This window comes from Athene cunicularia, assembly GCF_003259725.1.
Source record: "Athene cunicularia isolate RWA chromosome 5 unlocalized genomic scaffold, athCun1 chr5_part1, whole genome shotgun sequence".
Classification (NCBI taxonomy): domain Eukaryota; kingdom Metazoa; phylum Chordata; class Aves; order Strigiformes; family Strigidae; genus Athene; species Athene cunicularia.
The window spans coordinates 24,049,021-24,068,522 of record NW_020799101.1 but is presented as its reverse complement, the minus strand read 5'-3'; the positions used below and the strand labels follow the sequence as shown (position 1 = coordinate 24,068,522).

General features: G+C 43.9%; 1 protein-coding gene across 3 annotated transcripts in view; it reads left to right on the top strand.

Annotated features, from left to right (window-relative positions):
- The window catches only part of ADCK1 (aarF domain containing kinase 1), an 81,456-nt gene that overhangs the window by 56,927 nt on the left and 5,027 nt on the right, over positions 1 to 19,502 (top strand). For all 3 annotated transcript variants that reach the window (XM_026849675.1, XM_026849674.1, XM_026849676.1), the window contains 4 exons: positions 2,642 to 2,800; positions 6,030 to 6,146; positions 17,264 to 17,413; positions 17,656 to 17,853. In XM_026849675.1, the coding sequence (XP_026705476.1) occupies positions 2,642 to 2,800; positions 6,030 to 6,146; positions 17,264 to 17,413; positions 17,656 to 17,853 (624 nt within the window). The remainder of the gene's footprint in view (positions 1 to 2,641; positions 2,801 to 6,029; positions 6,147 to 17,263; positions 17,414 to 17,655; positions 17,854 to 19,502) is intronic.

Here is a 19,502-nt window from a genome sequence, read left to right as displayed (position 1 = left end):
TGCTTTGACCAATTCTGGCTAGTCTCCAAAGAAGCACAGTTACTTCCAGCTGCAGCACATCAGTTTTCATCTGATACTTATTTTGAACTCATAGTGAAAAAAATTTTGGAGTTCAATAAAGATATCCCAGTAAGATGGGATATGTCTGTTTCAGTGCTGGTTTGAGAAGACAACTGTTGGAATTGGCTCTGGGTCCAGCTGTAGATTTGTATTTGATTCAGGCTCACTCCAGGACTGCATGTAGTCTGCCTGATGAGTTTGCTTTTGTGAGTCATCACATGAATAGCAGTTCTCAGGGGGCTTATGGCATCCTTCACTCCTGCCCAGGGCAGGATGGGAGAAACTAAGCAGTCAAGGAAGAAGGGTGAGCAGGTAATGAAAGACTGTGAGACCAGGGCAGTAAGAGAACTGTGTATGAATGAGCCAAGACCTAGATCCATCGTGGGATATTTGCCCTTTTACCAGTGCATATTACAGAAGAAATCCCCCCTCACAATATGTTGCTGTGATTGCTGATTTACTGGAAAGAGACATTTAAACAATTTTAGAATGATTCCTGTCTTCTGGTTTTAGACTAATCCTCCTGGGAAACTTGAAACTAAAACAGTTTGTTTCCTCTTGGCAATTTAGTATTGTCCTTCCTCTAGAGAGAGTCTAGTTTGTAATCCTTGAGATCTGTTGTGTACACTCAGCTATGGGGAAGTAGCTCACAATGACACATGCAGTCTTGATTTTAAAGGGTCTCTTTTGGAGTGTTGGCTTACATGCATCATCATATCCTTGTCTGGGACTATTTTTGTGTAGGCTGCACTGAAAGCTAGATTATGTGCACTGAAGTACTGGTCCTTTAAGAATCAGACAGGTGTTGCAGCTAAGTAGGAGGTTAGTTTAAATATTGATGGAGATGGTCTTATTTAGAGTCTGATGGGAAGGAATCTGAATGGGAAAAGCTAGGTGGAAAATTCCTAAATTCACTTGAGGTTTTGTAGCATCAGTGTTGACTCCTTAAAAATCAGTACAGCATCTGATAAATCTAGAGAGAAATACCTATCAATACTTATTTCAAGACTATGTTAGACAGATGTCAGAAAATGGACAAGCCAAATACTTAAGTATGTCCCTGCTGATGGTGAAGTTGGCAAATTGATTCAGAAGAGCATTTAAAGAAAGCAAAAAACAATGCGTGAATTTTCTCATATCAGGCACCAATGAAATAATGCTGCAGACCCTATAAAGTTTATGTACACGTTCATGAAGACCACTGGTTACATTTCATTTGGGTGACATAAATTTGAAAGGATTTATGCCTCTAGATATAACAGTAGAAAAATCATTCAGTAGTGTCTGGAACCTGGTGATTACATTTTTAAAGGAACATTAAGTTTGGAGCTGACATTCAGATGAGAGAAGTAGAGACGGGGTGGAAAACAAACGTTCTCACACAGCAGAACAGGAGCAGTGATGTTTCATAAATTTATTTTTTGTCATACATTTCAATGATAGCAGTTTTCTGTGTGTGCTTTAAATGTTCCTCCTGCAGTGCAGGAATTCCCACCCTAACAGTGGAGATCTAGAAAGGGAAACTGTCCAGGAACACACACCGACAAGTCTGCTTTCATTTTCACATGGATTATGGAACAAGTAAGATAATGACAGCAAAGTGGATGGCATTTTTATGTTTTATTCTTGCTTTATGACTCAAGTAGTTAAAAAAGGCCAAACAAATTATTTTCCTTAAGATGTGGTCCAAATTGTCGGCTTGTGTAAATTTGTGACACTGGCTGAGAAACTGGCCCTTCATTTGAACAGAAAGCATGCTTGGCTGCTGTGCAGCTTTGATTATGCCATCCAGTTGCATAATTTTGATTTTCTTCAGAAGGGCTACCCATCACTCACCCTTTAAATGTTGCTTTAAGCATATGTTTCCAGGAACTTTTTGGCTGGGCTTTTCAAGGCCTTGTGCAGCTGAATACCTAATCCCTTTAAGCAGAAGAGGATGCCAGGTGGTTGATATATAATATTTAGAAAATATGACGTCAGCATTGCTGAGGATGGTTGTGAATGACACTGAGAAACAATACACCCTCTGACCCCCACCAAAGGTGTCCTTTAAAGACCTGTAGTGTACTACCTGCTGTCTTCTCCAAACTGCACTGGATTTCCTGTGCTAACAAAATTCTTTCTCAGCAGTGGAAGTAGTAACATAGAGGTGACAAGTCTTACTTTACATCTTCCTTTTTGCATTATTTAAGGACTGTTCAAATTAAGCCAAACAGTGACTTGTAGAATTATAGGACTCAAAAGAGTCACTCCCAGGCCATGCCCTTGGTGAGATCTGGCCATGTGGTCTCTTCTCCAGGGCTTTGTTTTCCTGCTTTTAGGCACCAGGCAGCTGGGCTCCCTTTGTGCCACCATTTAACTCCTAGATGTGCCTGTGTGGTAGGGCAAGCCAAAATTTGTATTGCATGACCAAGGCATGACACGATGTGTTGTGTTATACTGCAGGAATCCTACAAGCACTTGGGGTGCAGGTTGGGTTTTTTTATCTGTGAATTACATGGAATGATCCTATCAAAACAGCACTGTGTGCAGCTGTGTGGCTTTGGAGCCAGGATGCAGCTGATTGTTTGCTTGTTCTCAGGTTCTTCTCTTGGTTGTGAAGCAGATCTTTCCAGATTTTGAGTTCATGTGGCTGGTGGAAGAAGCTAAGAAGAATCTGCCCTTGGAGCTGGATTTCCTCAATGAAGGCAGAAATGCTGAGAGGGTTGCTCATATGCTCAAGAACTTTGACTTCCTGAAGGTGAGGAACACATTTCTGTGTATGTATGTTCATTAATAGTCTCACTTTATGCATCTTGTGCACCTTATTCACCACCTGGAGGAACCATACAGAGGAATAATGGAGTTCAGTCCCTTTGTGTTGTTTATCCTAGACGGCTATGCCAGTGCGGACCAGAAATTGCTCTGAGACATGGTTCCTCCTTGTCGGTTTCCTACTGTAGGCACCATATATTGGATGAGCAGTGGCTTGGGGCCAGCAGTCTCTGGAGCCTGCTACTTATTTTCCCATGCACTGTTTCAGAACTTGACCAAGAGACCTGTGAATTTGCCATTCTTTGCTGAGCCATCAGATGGTACCCTTTCCTGGGCATGATCTCCACTGAGGGCAAGCAATGGACATAAACCAGAAAAGCTAGACTGAAGCTGATGATGTCAAGTAGTGTTGAGGACACTGTATCTCAGGAGGAAATATGTTCACATGAATCCTTCCTCCTACAAAAAAGCACGTTCTCTGGAACTGAGCATACATCCTTCATACACATCCACAGCTAATGCATTCATGTTACCTTCATACAAACTCAACAGCACCCATACTGGGCTCTTCCCCACTGACACTCTTACCTACCTCCCCTCCTATGCATTGACTAAAGTTACCAACAAATGTTTCGGGTACAACCAGACATGTACACATCTCATTCTTGGAAAGACATAAGCTCACATCTTCAAACTTGAACGTGCACAAATCTTTTGCTGACATAGAAGTGGTACAAGCCTCCACTGTGTGCATTCTGGAAATACACCGGTATGGTCAAGCACATGTAGTGCTGTGGGCACAGTCACTGATGTAACTGCATTTGCACGTACACAGAGGCAGCAAAAAATGCACCCTCCTTTGGACCTTCCTGCATATGCACATCAAAATGAGGCTTTCATCTCCTGTTTATGCAGAAGTCCCAAGGTGGAAGTGACAGATGTCTGAAATTAAGTGAGTTTTTGTTAGACTTTACAGGCCGATGCAGCCATTTTTAACTTGCTTCCTTCATGCAAGGGCTATAATTCCTTGTCACCTGACTCCAGGTTTGAGGCTGTTCTTTTGGAGCCCAGTGGCAGCAGTGGCCTTCCCATAGACAGAGACAGCTAAAAGCCACCAGGGCTACAGAAGGCCAAAGGCCAATGATTTTGCTGAGTGGGCGCTTATCAGAAGTGATGCACCTTGGAGAGCTGTATCCGTTGCAGCTGTAACTAGGATACTGTGAAGTAAATCCCCATGGAGACAACCAATCACCTCCTTGCTGGGTTAAGGAGCTATCATGATATCAATATGTGTAGCAATAACAAATAGCTTGAGATGGCTAAATAATGGATCCTCCTGTCTGACCTGCCAATTCAGAGACGTGTTCATCACCCAAAGGCAACAGAAGAATTGGGCTCCTGTATCATTAATTTTCCTAAACATGCTGGAAAGCTCAGAAGTAGGTTTTGTGCTGTGAACCTGTTTGAGCTTTTAAAGCCAGAGATAAATTGTTTCTGTGCACTAGCATTACAGCCAAACATCTGTGAGTAATTAAAAAAATCACTGAAGAATTTGACTATGAGTGAGCGAGGCATCTCTGAGAGCATGGATAGTGCTTTACAAGCCCACTGACTTGCTCCTCTAAATCTTGAGACAAGAATGAGTGTCATCTGAAATGATCTAAGGCATCAGGGATCAGTGAGCTAGATAGGCTGGGAAACTGTTAGTTTCAGAATTGGTTTACTTCCTCACCAATCTAACTGCAATGAATGGACATCCAGATAAGCTGGGAAGGCTGCAAGTGGATTCCCTTGGCCTAATGGATCTTTGACATCAAAGTCTACACAAGGTTAACATGCAAAGTGTGCCAGGAGGGTTGAATGGTGGGTCTGAGGGACACTGGAATTGCTCAGCAAAGGAGTCTTTGATCTAAAGTGGCACACATATGGTAAGGTAGAAGTGAGTGACACTGGGGAAAAGGTCTCTCTAGGACAGGAACAGTGGGGGAGGCATATAGTTTGTAAGAGACTGAAACATTGTCAGTAGTTACAAGCAGAGCATTAAAAAAATGCTGCTTGTTCAGGAGTTAGGTGAGCTACAGTGGCCTGGCTGGTTCCCCTGCCTTTGGTCACCCTAGATGGATGACACCTCTTCCTGTGGTCCTGCTGGATGCTTGCAGTGTGTGAGTCCCGAGTCCATGGCTGAATCAGGTGGGTGAGGGGAGGGGGCTGCACAGCTGTCTCTCTCTTTACAGGATCCACAATGTGTATCTCTGTATTGGGGCACAGTAATGGGAAGGGGTGGAGATGCCTTATATCTTCGGTAAAATATACCTATGTGGTTTCATCCATGTGCAAAAGCAAATCTGGACAGTTTGGGAGATTGGTCAGGACAGTGATGTGAGGAATATCCAAAGAGAGCTTCAGCAAAAGGACTCCTAACAGTAGGGACTTCAGCATGGAAAGAATTTTGCTGGAGAGGCTGGAAAAGGGGAGCCAGCCTGAGTGATGCCTGCGTCACTGCCTCCCTGGGTGACACCGGGCCTCTTACTGGTACCTCAGCTTGATTTACTGCAGATTGAATGAAAAGTGCTTTGACATTTTACACTTGTTACTGTGTCACTTTGGCAACAAGATAGTTAAGGGTCTCCCAGGGTTTCTGTGACAAGCCCCTTATTTGTGACACTTGATTTTTCTCCCAGTTCAATTGCAGATGGCCTAAGTATGCAGGGTTTGTCAGCTCAAAGGCATTTGTGTTCCAAGGGGCACTGCAGAGATACAATTTATGACGATGGCTTATCATTTTTAGAGCTGCATAAGTGGGCCCTGTGTGTAGCAAACGAGATGCAGTTCCTGTCTAAAGGAGCTGAGTGGATGATTCAGAAACTTGCAATATGTACTAGTTAAACAGCCCAGCTAGAGAAGCTGCAGAGCAGATAAGAAAGCTCTCGGACATCAGTGGGAGTGGGAGGTGGTCAAAATCTTGTCGAGTGTGGCTAGAAATGTCTCACAAGGGCAGATCCTGCTGCCATTGAATTAGTGTGCTGTCCTTGCCCACATTGCTGCTGTTCTGGGGAGGAGGTGAGTAGATGGGTTTACCTCCCTTGTGCTCAGGAAAAAAAACAAGTCCTGATTTTAGTCTCTTCCATTTTTACTGATTTTCTGGGTTGCATGTGATGCTTTCTCCTTACTTGCCCAGCCTGTTGTTTGACCTAACTCATCTGTTCCTGTTTCAGGTCCCCAGGATCTACTGGGAGCTCTCAACAAGGCGCGTCCTTCTCATGGAGTTTATGGAAGGGGGGCAGGTGAACGACAGGGCCTACATGGAGAGGAATGGCATCAATGTCAATGAGGTAGTTTCTCAGCCATCTCTGAATCGGGTGTGGTGAGCAAAGCAAAACTGCTGACATCAACTGATGTTGATGCAAAATGAAGGCTGACAGGACAGGAGGGGACAGAAAAGGGAGTCCATACAGATGTGAACAGAGCAATCAGTCTGAGAGATCTCAGTTCTTGTGCTTCTGGAAAAAGCGCATTACCTCTTTTGGGGAACACTTGCCTGTAGGCTGCACAGCTAGAGAGATCTTCAAGAAGAAGATAGTGAAAGATGACCGTGATCTTGTATTATGTACACTCATGGTTTGTTCCTGTTATCTTAAAGTAACGACTTAAACTGCTGATTCTTTTTGTCTCTCTTCTTTCCCTCTCTTTCTTCTGCATTATTTTTCTCCTGGACAAATGTACAGGATGTAGCTTTTATATCCCAGCAGCTATCCCCTTGTGCAGAAGATATAAATCATAGGTCTTAGATGATCGCAGTTACTAGAGTGCTGGAGCCTCAGCCATGGTGCTTTGCATAATATTCTGACATTGGTTGTTTTCTTGTGCTTTCCAAAATCTCCCTCTTTCTTCTGGATGCAGTGGTTTTCTTCTTTGCTTCCTGGTCCTACATTAATGTGTAGTTTTGCAGTCCTTTATTAAACAGCTGCCAGATTTCATCCCTACAGAGAGGCTACATTTCCCCAATGAGTGAAGTAGTTTGTGTGTGTGTGTGTGGCATGAAGTTGGGAGAGCACTTTGGACTCTCTGTGGCTGACACATTCTTGAGGAAAAGGAGGTATTACTTCTCAGAGGGGCTGAGAAGATGCTGGGGAAAAGGGTTTTGAGCCATTGGACAGTGTGTCAAGCCACCCCTGCCAGTCAGTGAGTGGTGATTAAGGCACTACTGCTTGCCTTTCCCCTTGTGCCCTATTGATGAGCCTCAAAGCTGCACTTGGTTGACTGGCTATCAAAGAGCTATGGCATAAAATCAATTGTGCTTAATCTGTCCATGCACTTACCTCCGAAATCTGAATGCTTCCCCTCTCTCTGCTCTTCCTCCTCTCCCCTCCCTTTTCTATCCATGACAAAGTTCACGTGGCATCAGTTAGAGACATGCGAATAACCTCTCATGGGAGGGGAAATGTGAGTTTGGTGTGCCCCACAAGGAGAGAATGTTAACTATCTTCTCAGCTGCCTCCCTAAGTCAGCATGCAGCTTTTTCTTTGCCTGAAGAGCTTAACGAAATTACAGGAGGTTGACTGAGTAACCTGCTTGTTTCTCTTTGCCTCTTCCTCTGCTCTTGCACCTCACAGAAGTCAATGAGATATTTTCTAGTAACCTCTGCAGACAGAAAGACAGGCACCTTTTCATGTGTTTCTCCACTGAAATATAGGAAGGTCTAAGGTTAAAGTAGATTTTGAAACTATCTTTCCATTTTAACTGTGACAAACAAGCCAAGGACAATGAGTAATAACGAATGATGCTTTCTTCCCTACAAGATGTCTGGTCCATTTTCACTCGAGAGACTTCTTAAAGGAATATAACCTCACCTATAGATAGTGCAGTCTCTCCTTTCACATCTTCATCAGGAAGAATTTGGAGTATTTGATTCACTGTTTTTTCTCCTCCCTCTTATCAGGGCATCACATTGTCAGCTGATCAGAGATAGACATAATTCCTTCTCTTTGTCTCTTTTGTGCCAATGATCTTTCTTTGTATTTACCAAGGTAGGTGCCTTAGTGATATATCTGGTCTGCAGGGAGCACCATAGTGTGACTCTTGAGAACATGGACTCAATGGACTTCACTATCAAGAGAGATTTTTAAAAACCTTGTTCATGGCAGAACATGCAGACAGCTTCATTCCTGGACTAGTCAACTGGTCAAAAGTGAGAGTTCTTTGAATGAGTTTATCCTGTACTTCTGCTATAAAGGCAGAGGTCAAATGTAGCCCCCAGCGCTCAATACAGCAGTGACTATTCCTCAAGTCTTGAAATAGTCAGAAAGGCTTGTTTTGATGTATTGGCAGGAGAACTCTTGAGCAGTATGTACATTCAGATTTTGAGCTGGGCTTTCTCACTGTTCTTGGACAGTAGATGCATTCTGAGACTGAGGTAGCTAGCATGGTGTAGCTCCCTGGGACTTGGGTTGCTTCTTTGAATTTTCTCAAACTGCTGGAGATAGCAAAGTTGTCTGGAGAAGCCCAGGAAAAAACATTCTTTGCAATCTTCCATAGCTTTCTCCATCAAGTCAGAGTAGAAAATTCAGTGACTTCAGCCTTTCAGTGGGATGTTTTGCTGCCAGTATGTGCCAAAGTAGAGAAGCAGCTAATTTCAGTTTTTCTAACTTGCAGAGGCTTTTGCTTGTGATAGGAGAGATTTAGGGTGAGAATTCAGCTCACTTTTTTGTTTGTCTGTGCCTTTGGGAAGGTTGTTTTCTGATGTCCTGGCACAATAGGTTCTGTGCAGCAATGAAACCACATCTTGCTGATTCTGAACTGGTCTGTAAATGATAGCTAAGATGTAATTTAAAAAAAATTGTCAACAGACTTCCAATATTGCAAAGTATAAGCCTCAGAAGTTTCTGGCAATCTGTCAGGTATAGGATGTTGCTCAGCTCAGTGGTAGGACTGAGTTTCGGCAAACTAAGTGCCTGTGATGAGCTGTTCGTTCTTCTTTTTCTCTCTCCACACCCTGAAATTAATGATTAACTGATTGCCAATAAAAAAAGAGTAGAAAGGAGGGAATACCAAGCCTATCAGAATCATGTGATGGGGAACAAGGTCTGTTGTTATGGCCACAGTAAGATGAGGCACACCCCAGACTTCTCCTCTGGCAAGGTGCAGCAAATGGGGACAGATAGGACCAAGGTCTATTATCAGCTGCTGCTGTTGATGCCCTGGGTAAAGAATTGCATGGCATGGTGGTGAAGTGAGCAAAAGACAGCAGACACTGAAAGGACCATGAGGAGGGGTGGCAAACCAGGTTTCAAAACTATGACATGGCTTATAATATACAGCAGTTCTGGCTTTTGAGAGATGTATTAGCTCCCTATAAATCACCTCAATCTATTTATCTATCAACCCCTCTATTATCTTACTCTCTTTGTTTTATTGGGCAGAGGAAGAGCAGTCTTCACTAAGCAGGATTTCTCTCATGTGACAATGCAGCCTTGAAAAGCAAGCTGAGCCTCTCTCCTCCTAAATGGAAAGGATCCCTGAGGTGAAAGCTCCCTTCAAACCAGGTTACTGACATTTACTTAATACCGTCTGTAGCAGGATTATCATTAAAGCTGCCCAAAAGCACATTAATCTCTCTGGATCCGTGCAAGCGCTGGATTGTAATGGCATTTAATCAGAGAAGGCTTTGATTTCTAAAGACAAGTGCAAACACTGAAATATCTGCCTGTGGAAGAGTTACTTATTCATGTGCAAGTGTAGCTGAGGGTGAGCATTTAGCTAGGATATTGACAGTGGGAGGGAAGTCTGAAGAGGGGAGTTACCAAGAAATGAGCTGGCATAAATTTTTGAGGAATGACCAGGCTGTGGCAGGGTTAAGAAGGAGGTCACTTGGAAACGGGGTTGTTCCTGTTTCAAGACAAAAGAGCATTTACAGTCTTGGTTGAGAAGATATGTTTTGAAGGGTGGATAGAGCAGCTGTCAGGACCTTTGTAGCATACTGTATGCAGGAGGGAAGGAAGGATAGCAAGGCTACTTAAAGCATGGACTTTCAAAGAAGATCCTAAATGGCACAAATGCTCCTTTTGCACCCATTCTGATTTTACCTGATTCATTTAGAGAGACCTTTTCTGTATACAAATCTTAACATTATCTGTGGTCCTGCTGCATGGGTCCTCCCTGTCCCTCCTTGTGGATGCTTTGCCTGTCTCTGCAGAGGCTGCTGATCAGCAGGCTGTGGAGTTTAGAGATGCACTCGTGACATGTGCTGTATTGTCTCCAACTAACCAGCCAGCTCAGGTAGCCAAGTGGAGACTCTTCTGTGGTCACCCTGGCTTGGACTTGAGTCAGGGAAGGAAAATGATGCCATGTACTTCAGCTCACTAAGAGCCTGGTCATGAGCTGTGGATGATTCAGAAGTCAGGGAAGTGTTTTGTCCAGCTGAGCAGTGAAAGCGAACAGCTAACGTACTTAAGATGAGCTGTTGTGCACAATTATTGCTATCTGTCACCTCATCCTACTGTGGCTTTTTTCTTCCTTCTGTTACCATTCCAGTCCAGAACCCATTGAGTATCTCTTAGCTCGGTAAAGAGCACAGCTACCTTCTCATGGTTGACAGCTTTGCAACTCAAAATATCCTTTCAATGTGGGATTTACCCTTCCACCAAGAGTCAGGAGCTGCTGCCTTGTAGCTGCTAAAATTTATGTGGGATTTCCCAGGGTGGGATCCCTTTGTCAGTGCAAGTGTGGAAACCTCTCATGTCTCAAGTATTTGTGCTTATAACACTCAAGTGTTAGATGAAATGGAGCATGGAGAAGAACACTGTTTCTGGGAAAGATGGCTATTCTTGCTCTTTGCACCTGCTGATTTAGTCTGTGGAGAGGTGTTCTTGCAGGTTCTCCTACATTTCCTCTTCTGTGGAGCTTAATGAAAGTTCACAAGGTACTAGTAAGCAAGGATAGTGACCTCCAGCATTTTCAGCTTCTGAACTGTGCAAAGACACCAGGTAAAAGAGTTAAATTACACACAAACCCGTTTCTTACTGAATGTCAGTCTGAAGCATCAGCGTCAATCGCTTAAATCTCAGCAAGGTGCTTTACATTAAATCCAGGGGAACATGGCTACATTTAAAGCCAAGGGAAAATGATCTCCATGGCCATTTTGGGTCTGACAAAGATGCAAGAAACAATTAAACAAGCAACGACTGATCTTCTCTACCTATGTCCTTTTGATAATCTGTAGAAATTTACCAAATTATTCCCTTGCTTCCCTGGGTGGATGAGTCAGAATATTTCTCCCCGCTTAAATGCTGTGGAAGATGGGGCATTGAGCAGGAAAATTATTTCCTCAGTCCCAACAGAGAGTATGGGTCATGCTAGGAGTACACCCCAGGAGTCCTGAAAACTATTCCTGTATCTTAGTGACATCGTGTGTCCAGATATCACCTTTCTGTGATGCTAGATCAGTGCATAGTGATAGTACTGCATTACAGAGCACTGTGTTTTTGATCCTCACAACTGGATCACAGAGAGCAGAGTGTGAAATTGTATCTCTTGTGTATGACCGTCCTAATTTGCTATGGACAAGAGCCATTTCAGAGCAGAGACACAGAGCAGGCTCCAAATTGTGGCTGTTCTCCATCCGCACCCTTTGCTAATTTGACACCAGTTTAATTGGGTAGGATTACCCTAGCAAGATTAAGCAAACCCTTAGATGATGGCTGTAATAACAGCAAAAGAAAGCAAAAACCCAATACGCTCTTCAATCCAATTAACCTTCGATTAAGGTTCCAAAATCAATGCTATTATTTTGGCCTGAGGAGGTAATATTGAGCCCTGAGAAATGAGCTGCACAACGACCTTTACTTTTAATGAGATCAATAGAAGTTAGTGTCGCTATCTCTTAAAATAATTGGCAAATATTACAGCCAAATTAAGGCTAGAGACTAGTATCTGCTTCTGATCTAAAGAGACAGTCACAGATGGAGGTGGGACAGGAAGGGATGATGCCCGATCAGGCAGTTTCATCTGGGACTTATCAGGGGCAGACAGTGAGATCAGCTCTACAGGACCATGTCACAGGATTTTTTTCTTTGCCTTTCTTCATGTCAGTTGGAGGCATTGAGCCAGCACCACTCCAGCTTCTTCACAAGGCCAGGAAAGTATCAGTGACTTTCCTTCAGTAACCCAGGCTGGCTTGTTACGTTGCAGCTACCCATGAACATGATGTGTGCCATATTTTTACTGTAGGATTAGTCATAGCCACAAATCTGCATGCATTTTTTCCTGAGAGGTGTCTTGTTAACTGTTGGGTATTGTTTTTTATAGAGATACTAATTTGTGTTGGATTTTCCAGTGTTTTGTTATTCTCAGGTTGCTCTATCAGCTGGGTGTGCCTATTTGTTGAGAGTTGCATACAGGGGCTGGTGTGTGCCCAGGAGTTTGCTGCTGTGGGTCTGTATGTGAGGGAATATAATGTGGGTTAATCAAAAGTAGCTCCTAGTGAATCATGCGAAGGTAACACACTTTAAAAACTGATGGCATCAACAGTTTGCAGCTGTGTATGTATAGAAGAAAAAAAATATCACTGCTGCTGTGTATGCTACAGCTTGTGAGACTCTGGATTAGAAGACAGAAATACAGTAGGTGTACTTGGTAAAATATGTGGTACACTGGATATGAATTGGTTAACTAGAAGAGGTGGGGATTAGTAGGGAAATTGCTAACTAGGTAAGAAACTGGTAGAGTCAATGGCAGAGAGTAATTACTGCAGCGGAGTTTTGTGGAGTTTGCTCTTCCAACTGATCTTGCTTAATAAATTCAGAGATGACCTTGACACAGACAGAACAGTGTGAAGGAGGTTGTTGAGGACACCAAGTTGGGAGGTTGTGTCATTGTAGAGGACAGCCACAGTAGCACTTGGTGGCCTTGAGGACTGAAGTGATAGAAAAAGATAAAAATGAGAAATACCAAGTGAAAAGCAATGCTCTTAAAAGCTAATAAGAAATGTTTGTTAGATATGCTGGGGGTTTATCAGAAGGAAGTAAAATATTAGAATTAACTTTGGGGTATTAGTCAGTAGCAGGGTAGGTGTGTGTTTCCAGTGCAGTGTGACTGTGTAAAAGGCAGGATGACTCCTAGGACACATCAGATAAGGGAGCATCCTGCAGAAATGGGGTAATAGTTATGCTGTATTTATGTTGATAATTATCTTACTGATGAACACACTGGAGTAGTAAACACTGAAGAGGGAAGGAACTAGTGAAACTCTAGGGTTACATTAGCTAAGGAAATTATTTAAACTAGACATCACTAAAATTAGGCTGGGATTTGGGAGAAAGATTCTGACCATCTAGAGAAAACTGTTGGAACAGCCTCTGAAGTCATGCTTTCTGTCTAACTTATTTCCACTGAGCTTGACAAATTTATAGAGAGACAATGTGATACTGTATAATAACAATCCTTAATGTCTGCACTGCATTCTTGCTTTCTTCTGTGTTGGCTTGTAATTCATGTAGAATAGTTTGTGACATCTAGCGTCTTTGCCACATTGAGTACATAAAATGAACTCTACGTGCTTGGTGTGGTGAAAAGTAACTCCAAGTCTAGCTGTTGTACGTATATCTGTCACACCATGAGGGCTGCTATAGGGGAAAACCAATTCTGGCTCAGCCCGACCCGGTAGAACTGGTTTTGCTCAGGTGGCTGACTCTCCGTTCGTCGTCTTCAATCTGCTTATTCATCAGCTACTGAAAAAATTGGGCTGAAAATGTGTGCTTTTCCTGACACAGTGTCATGGTCATGTCACGTACTGCAGCAATGGCAGGTTGCTATTTGACTGGTGAGGCCACAGGCTTACTTGGTGACTCTAGTCATCATGTTCTTCTGCAGCATAGACAGACAAATTGAACTTCTTTTAGGCAATAACACACCTCTGGCAATAGGCAATGACATGCCTCTGGCCAGAGCTAGAGTCTGGTGTCATCCTGACATATCAAACTCATCTCTGCTGACTAGCATAGTTTTTTTTTCTTAGGTGGTGTGCCTAAATTATGTCATTCTTGATTACACCCTTGCTACAAGTGCTTCTGCTACCTTGCTAGTCAAACCTTCTAACATCAGTAGACTGCCCCTCCTCTGCCATTCCTTAGCCAGCTTCAGAATCTTTTAATCTTTTCTCAGGTAAATTCCTCCTGTGTCTGGCTCGTTTATTTGCTTTCTCTGAACTCACTCTGTGTAGTATGCATCTCTGTTAATGAGGTGTCTGGAAGTGAATGCAGGATTCCAAGGGTGATTAATACTTTTTTATGATGTGCAGCAAAACAATACTGGGGGGCCCTGGTAATGATAAGGACCTCATTGTGTTGGATAATAAACAGGGAAGATAATGACGACCTCTCTGTGTCATAACAAAATGCCTGTGTGCTTTCTTTGGTCTTTGCTTCTGTAAATCACTGCAACCTTTTGTCTAATTTGTGATGCACCTTCACCCCAAGGTCTTAAACAGCCTGAATGCATGCTGAATTCCTCTCCTGAGTAGAGGTTTTCATACGTTTGTTTTCTCATTTCACCTAACTGCGTTCTTCCAAAGTGAATTCTGTACATGTTATTTATCCAGTGGCCTTCTCAATAAGGGTGGAATAAAGGCCCATGGTGATGGGGGCACAGTACTGGAGAATTAATGTATATAAAGGTTTCATGTTTTTTTTCCTAAACTTTTTCTCTAGAAACATGAACTTCCTTTGTCTGAACTACAATTATAGGTTGCTATTCACGTATTACACTCTAAGCCCTAGAAGTATACTCTTCCTTTTTGGTTTAGAATTTGATGGGATTGATGCTTTCTATCTTAATTTACTTTTTATCCTATTTTAGAGGTATGTCAACAGGCAAAAATATGCAAAAATACTTTAGTGTGCAGCACAGCTCCATCTCTTACACTGGGTAGTTGATTTTTTCAAAAGTAAAGACTGTTTATATGCTTATATCATAAATCCCTGTAACACATCTGTATGCTAACTAAATTATACAGAATGCATTCCTCTTTCTTCAAGAAGCCTAAAAGTGTAGTTTCATTTAATTAACTACTGCAGATACCCAAGCTTGCATGCTGGTGAAGAGGTAAATATAAGTACAGAAGGGAAAAGACAGAGGATGGGGATCTTGCAGTGAAGATTGTCTTGTACCCATGACCCAGCCTGTGGGTCTGAACAGGGCTGTGACCCTTCTGTTTTCATGGTGACATGAGAAGATGAATCCTGAGCTTTTTTTGTGTTGCATCATGAAGTGCAAAAGGCTATGACCACAGATCTGTTTAGCAACCTGTCTGCTGACGGTGGCTCAAGAGGGGAGACCTGGAGCCTATAGCCATACCATAAGATGCTGTTATGAGGGTGGCATAGGTAACTTGATGAGACATGTTTTTATAGGATCCTAAGGATATGAGATTGGAAGGGACCTCAGGAGGTCTCCTATCAAACCTCTTACTAAGGCAGGGTCAACTATGAGGTCAGACCAGCTTACTCAGGGTGTTATCCAGTGAAGTCTTTAAAACCTCCAAGGATGGAGGTTGCACAACCTTTCTGGGCAACTTGTTCCACTGCTTCATTTTTCCCAATCTATGCCATTACTGCAGCACAGAAGGAGAATATGCTGTTTTTGAAGCGGCCTTTACTCCAGTGCCCCAAATTAATAGCTTTCCAGGCTTTAGCCATGACCAGCCAACAGGTTTACAGAACTACCAGCCCCTGTCTGGACTTGTGTTTAATGGGTGTGAGACATCATGCTATGCCTCATATTGTCTCCAAGTCCTCATCCTCATCAATATTGTCCTCATCAATAATTCTGTGCTCTCTATGTTCCTGGAGGGCAAACAGCTGAGGCAGAAAGGGCAAAATGTGGTTCACTCAGTGTGTGCACAGGTGTCGTCGTTGATACTATGATCAGTCATGATGTCCAAGTCCATTCCTGGTGGTGTGCAGGTCTCTGGGAGGCTGGGGGAGTGAGTGCCTCACTTAAACTATCTGGCATATTCTTGGACTGTCAGCAAATGCTACTCAGCTCCTATAGATCACAGCACCTGGTACTTTGGTCCTATCCAGTTTTAGAGTTTGTTGATCTGGTAGACCTATAAGGGTCACTTTATGGTTCCAGTCATCTCTGCTGGTGATTCAGAAGGGAGACACCATTCCCATCAGTACTTATATTAACACCTGTGTGGCATGAGGGGAGCTGCACTACAGGAGACCACAGGGCTGTGCTATGCCACCTGTGTGGGTGACTCAGCATGCAGGCAACATTTCCATGATTCAGCAGTGGCTCCAGGTCCCACTTGGGGGACAGAGAATTGCTCCACCTGGTCCCTGAGCTGTGCCTGTCAGTGAGTTGCCAGAAAGGTTCCTGTTCTTTCTCCTCATTTGTAGTTACTTGGGCACTCAGAAGTGGCCGCATTTCAGAGGTGGGTAAAGCAAGCCCTTCTCTGGCTGTCTGGTTTTCTGCAGGACAAGCTGTTGTTAGTATCCCTGTTACCTCTCCTACCACCTCTGCTTATGGGGACAGCTGCCTGTTTGCTGTTTACACTGTGTGCCTGGTGACATGCTTGGAATAATTTATAATGATTAATTGCTTGCTCAGCACTCTGCTGTGGAGCACCATGATGCTCTCTGATGGCAGGGAGGGCCAGCAGTGGGATGTCAGGGTGAGGCTGCTGTGTTAGTGCATGGTGAGGGACTGATCCCAGGCCCTGTGGATGTTTGCTTGCTCCTAGAAGTTTCTTAACTAATAACATCTCTTGGTGATAAGGATCAGTGGCATGGAGGGACACAACAGTGACAGGATGATTTAAACAGCCTTTCTGTGCTGCTTCACTTTCACAGACATCACAAATTAGATTAGCAGGGGTCTGAGGGAAGGGAAAAGGGGAAGCGGGGAACAGTGTGATGGAGGAAGGGGAAAGGGAACCCATGTTCATTCTGGTCAGCAGATGAACAGTCTGAGTCTCCTCCCACCTGTTCTCCTTTAGGTCCTGCTGCCATCCATGGATGAAAACACCTGAGTCTCCTCCAAAGTCTCTCACCCACCCCAGCAGCTCTTTTCATGCCTTCCCTGTGAATGCCTGTTTGCTCCTATCTGATGTTTCACTTTCTTCCTCATTACCAGAAACCCCATTCTTACCCATAAGTATTATATTCTCTTTTTTTATGCCAGGCAAGTGTTCTTAACCCCTGACCCTGCAAACACCTTCATGGTGCCCCCTGCATGGATCCTTCCATGAATGCCCAGGGTCAGCCTGTGGTGGATGCCAGCAGCTACCCTGCGTGTTTGTCAGCATGGGGACCTGCAAGAGCTCTGCATGGGGACACTGGAAGATACCAGACCCTTGCTTCCCAGTGTTGGCACGTGGGGGCTGCCTCCCCTCCCCAGCAGGCACCCTGCTGTGGATGGCAGTGTGTGTCCATCTCCTGTCTCCTCACAGATCTCTCGAAACCTGGGAAAGCTTTACAGTGAAATGATATTTGTGAATGGATTTGTGCACTGTGACCCACACCCAGGCAATGTGCTAGTGAAGAAATGCCCAGCCTCTGGCAAGGCCCACATCATCCTCCTGGACCATGGGCTCTACCAGGTACGTAGCTATGGGGGGCTTGAAGGGCATTGTGAGGCTGCCTGTGGGCATCAGGCTGAAAGAGCACACCCAGCTGCAACCTTGCCTCCCCAAGACCCTATTTTTCCTATTAGTCCCATAACATTCCAAGGATAGTTCCTGGCTCTGAAATGGGGGATAGGGCACAGCTAGGGGGCACAAGGCTTTTCCCCCACAGTTCCCTGTTCTCCGTGTTCTTCTGGGGGTTGTGTCTCCCTCCCCAGGTGCTGAGCGAGTCATTCCGCATGGACTACTGCCGCCTTTGGCAAGCCCTTATTAAGGCTGATATGAAGCGGGTGCAGAAGTACAGCCGGCGGCTTGGGGCAGGGGATTTGTACCCTCTTTTCGCCTGCATGCTGACTGCCAGATCCTGGGAGTCTGTCAACAGGGGCATTGACCGATCGCCAGTCTCAGCCAGCGAGGTAGGTCTGATGTGCCCTTCCCTATCATGTGCCCTTCCTTCTCCTTGGGTGTCCGTCTTTGTTGTAATCATTTGTACCACTGATACTGCAGTGATGCTGGGCAACCCCTGGCAACTCTGTAGCCAATTCTGCTTTGATGGCTGAGCTAGAAAAAGCCAGGACTCATTCTGCAGTGTGTTTATAGTGGCTGAACTTAATTTCCCATTTTCACTTGTCATGGGCTGCTTAAATTTTGTGTAATATTTTAATGGCTAAGTGTTCACCAGTTCTGGCAGGGGAAACATTTGTGGATCAGCCTTTTCTTAAAAAAGTGTTGAATGCAGCTGTGCAGGGAACCATCAAGGAGGATAGGTTAAGGTAGAGGAGACATAAAGACTTAGTGGGAAGACATGAGAAGGATAATGCATTATTGCTATTCATGTAAATGACTATCAGCACTGATACAAACTCCTAAAAACCCTTGGAAATTACCACCCAATCAGAAACCCTATTAACTTGGAGTCAAGGTTGCTTAACTGCAGATCCTGTCAGTTCAATCACTACAAATCTAGGAAATTGCCACTTATATTCTCCACCCTTTCCTATCCACACATACTAGGGTCCTCCTCACGTCTCCTCGCACTTCTGACACACACACACACCACCTTAAGAATAGTAGCAGCCCCTGCCAATTGTGCTGGTTTTAGGAATGAACATATAATGGTATGACTTCAGCCAATGGACTAGTGTCTGTAGGCAGAAGGATGGTTGTACCTATGGTTTGTTTTTATATGCATGCATTTGTAGTCGAGCGGATGAAATTCATTTAAGTAGTGTTATAGTCCTGTGAAATTATTTTCTGGAAATTCCTTTGGGTTGGCATTTCATTTTGATGGATGTGGCAGAATTTGCTGAACTGGTTTGCCATTATACATAGCAATGAGTAGGTCAGATACCTTGGGTAATGGACCCCCCGACCCAGTAATTTGATTGTTTCCTACCCGAGTTAATTTTCTGCATATCAGAAATAATATAGTGACTGTCTAGCAGATCTGTGCTTGATCTGGCAATTTCTGGAGCTGGTAGCTCCAGAAAAAAATTCAGAGGCACCAAAGTGAATCAGCATGGAGCTGGTTCAGATACTACAAGGCCAGTGTCGAATTTGAGCTAATACACAATGTTTATCCTAAAGTGGCTTGTGAAGGTTATGCCAGAGGTGTAACTGCAGCCTCATGGTGCCTTGTGTGGGCTAGTGAACTTTGCCATTGAGTTGAATTGCATGTATGGAGCCAGCTCTGTTGTCTTTGCCTTCATGACTCAATACTGAAACTGGATAATCTTATAGCAGATAATGGGGAGCTGAGCAGATTTGCTGTGGCATTAGGAAATTAGCTGCTGCTTGCCGTTAGTTTAGAGGTGAATTTGAAGGATTGTATCAGCAGCAAGAGCCAAGCTCTGTGAAGGCAGGTACCATCAGCACAGAGCTCCAGAGACTGTGCTTGAGGATGCATCAACACAAGAGTAGCCTGTGAGACAAGGAAGCATCTCTCCTTAAACAATCTTATCTGTAGTGCTGTGTCCAGTCTGGGACACTGCATCTTGAGAAAGGTTTGATGAAACTGGAGCAAGTCCAGCAGGAAGCTACAAGGATTGGTGGTCAAGCAAATGCA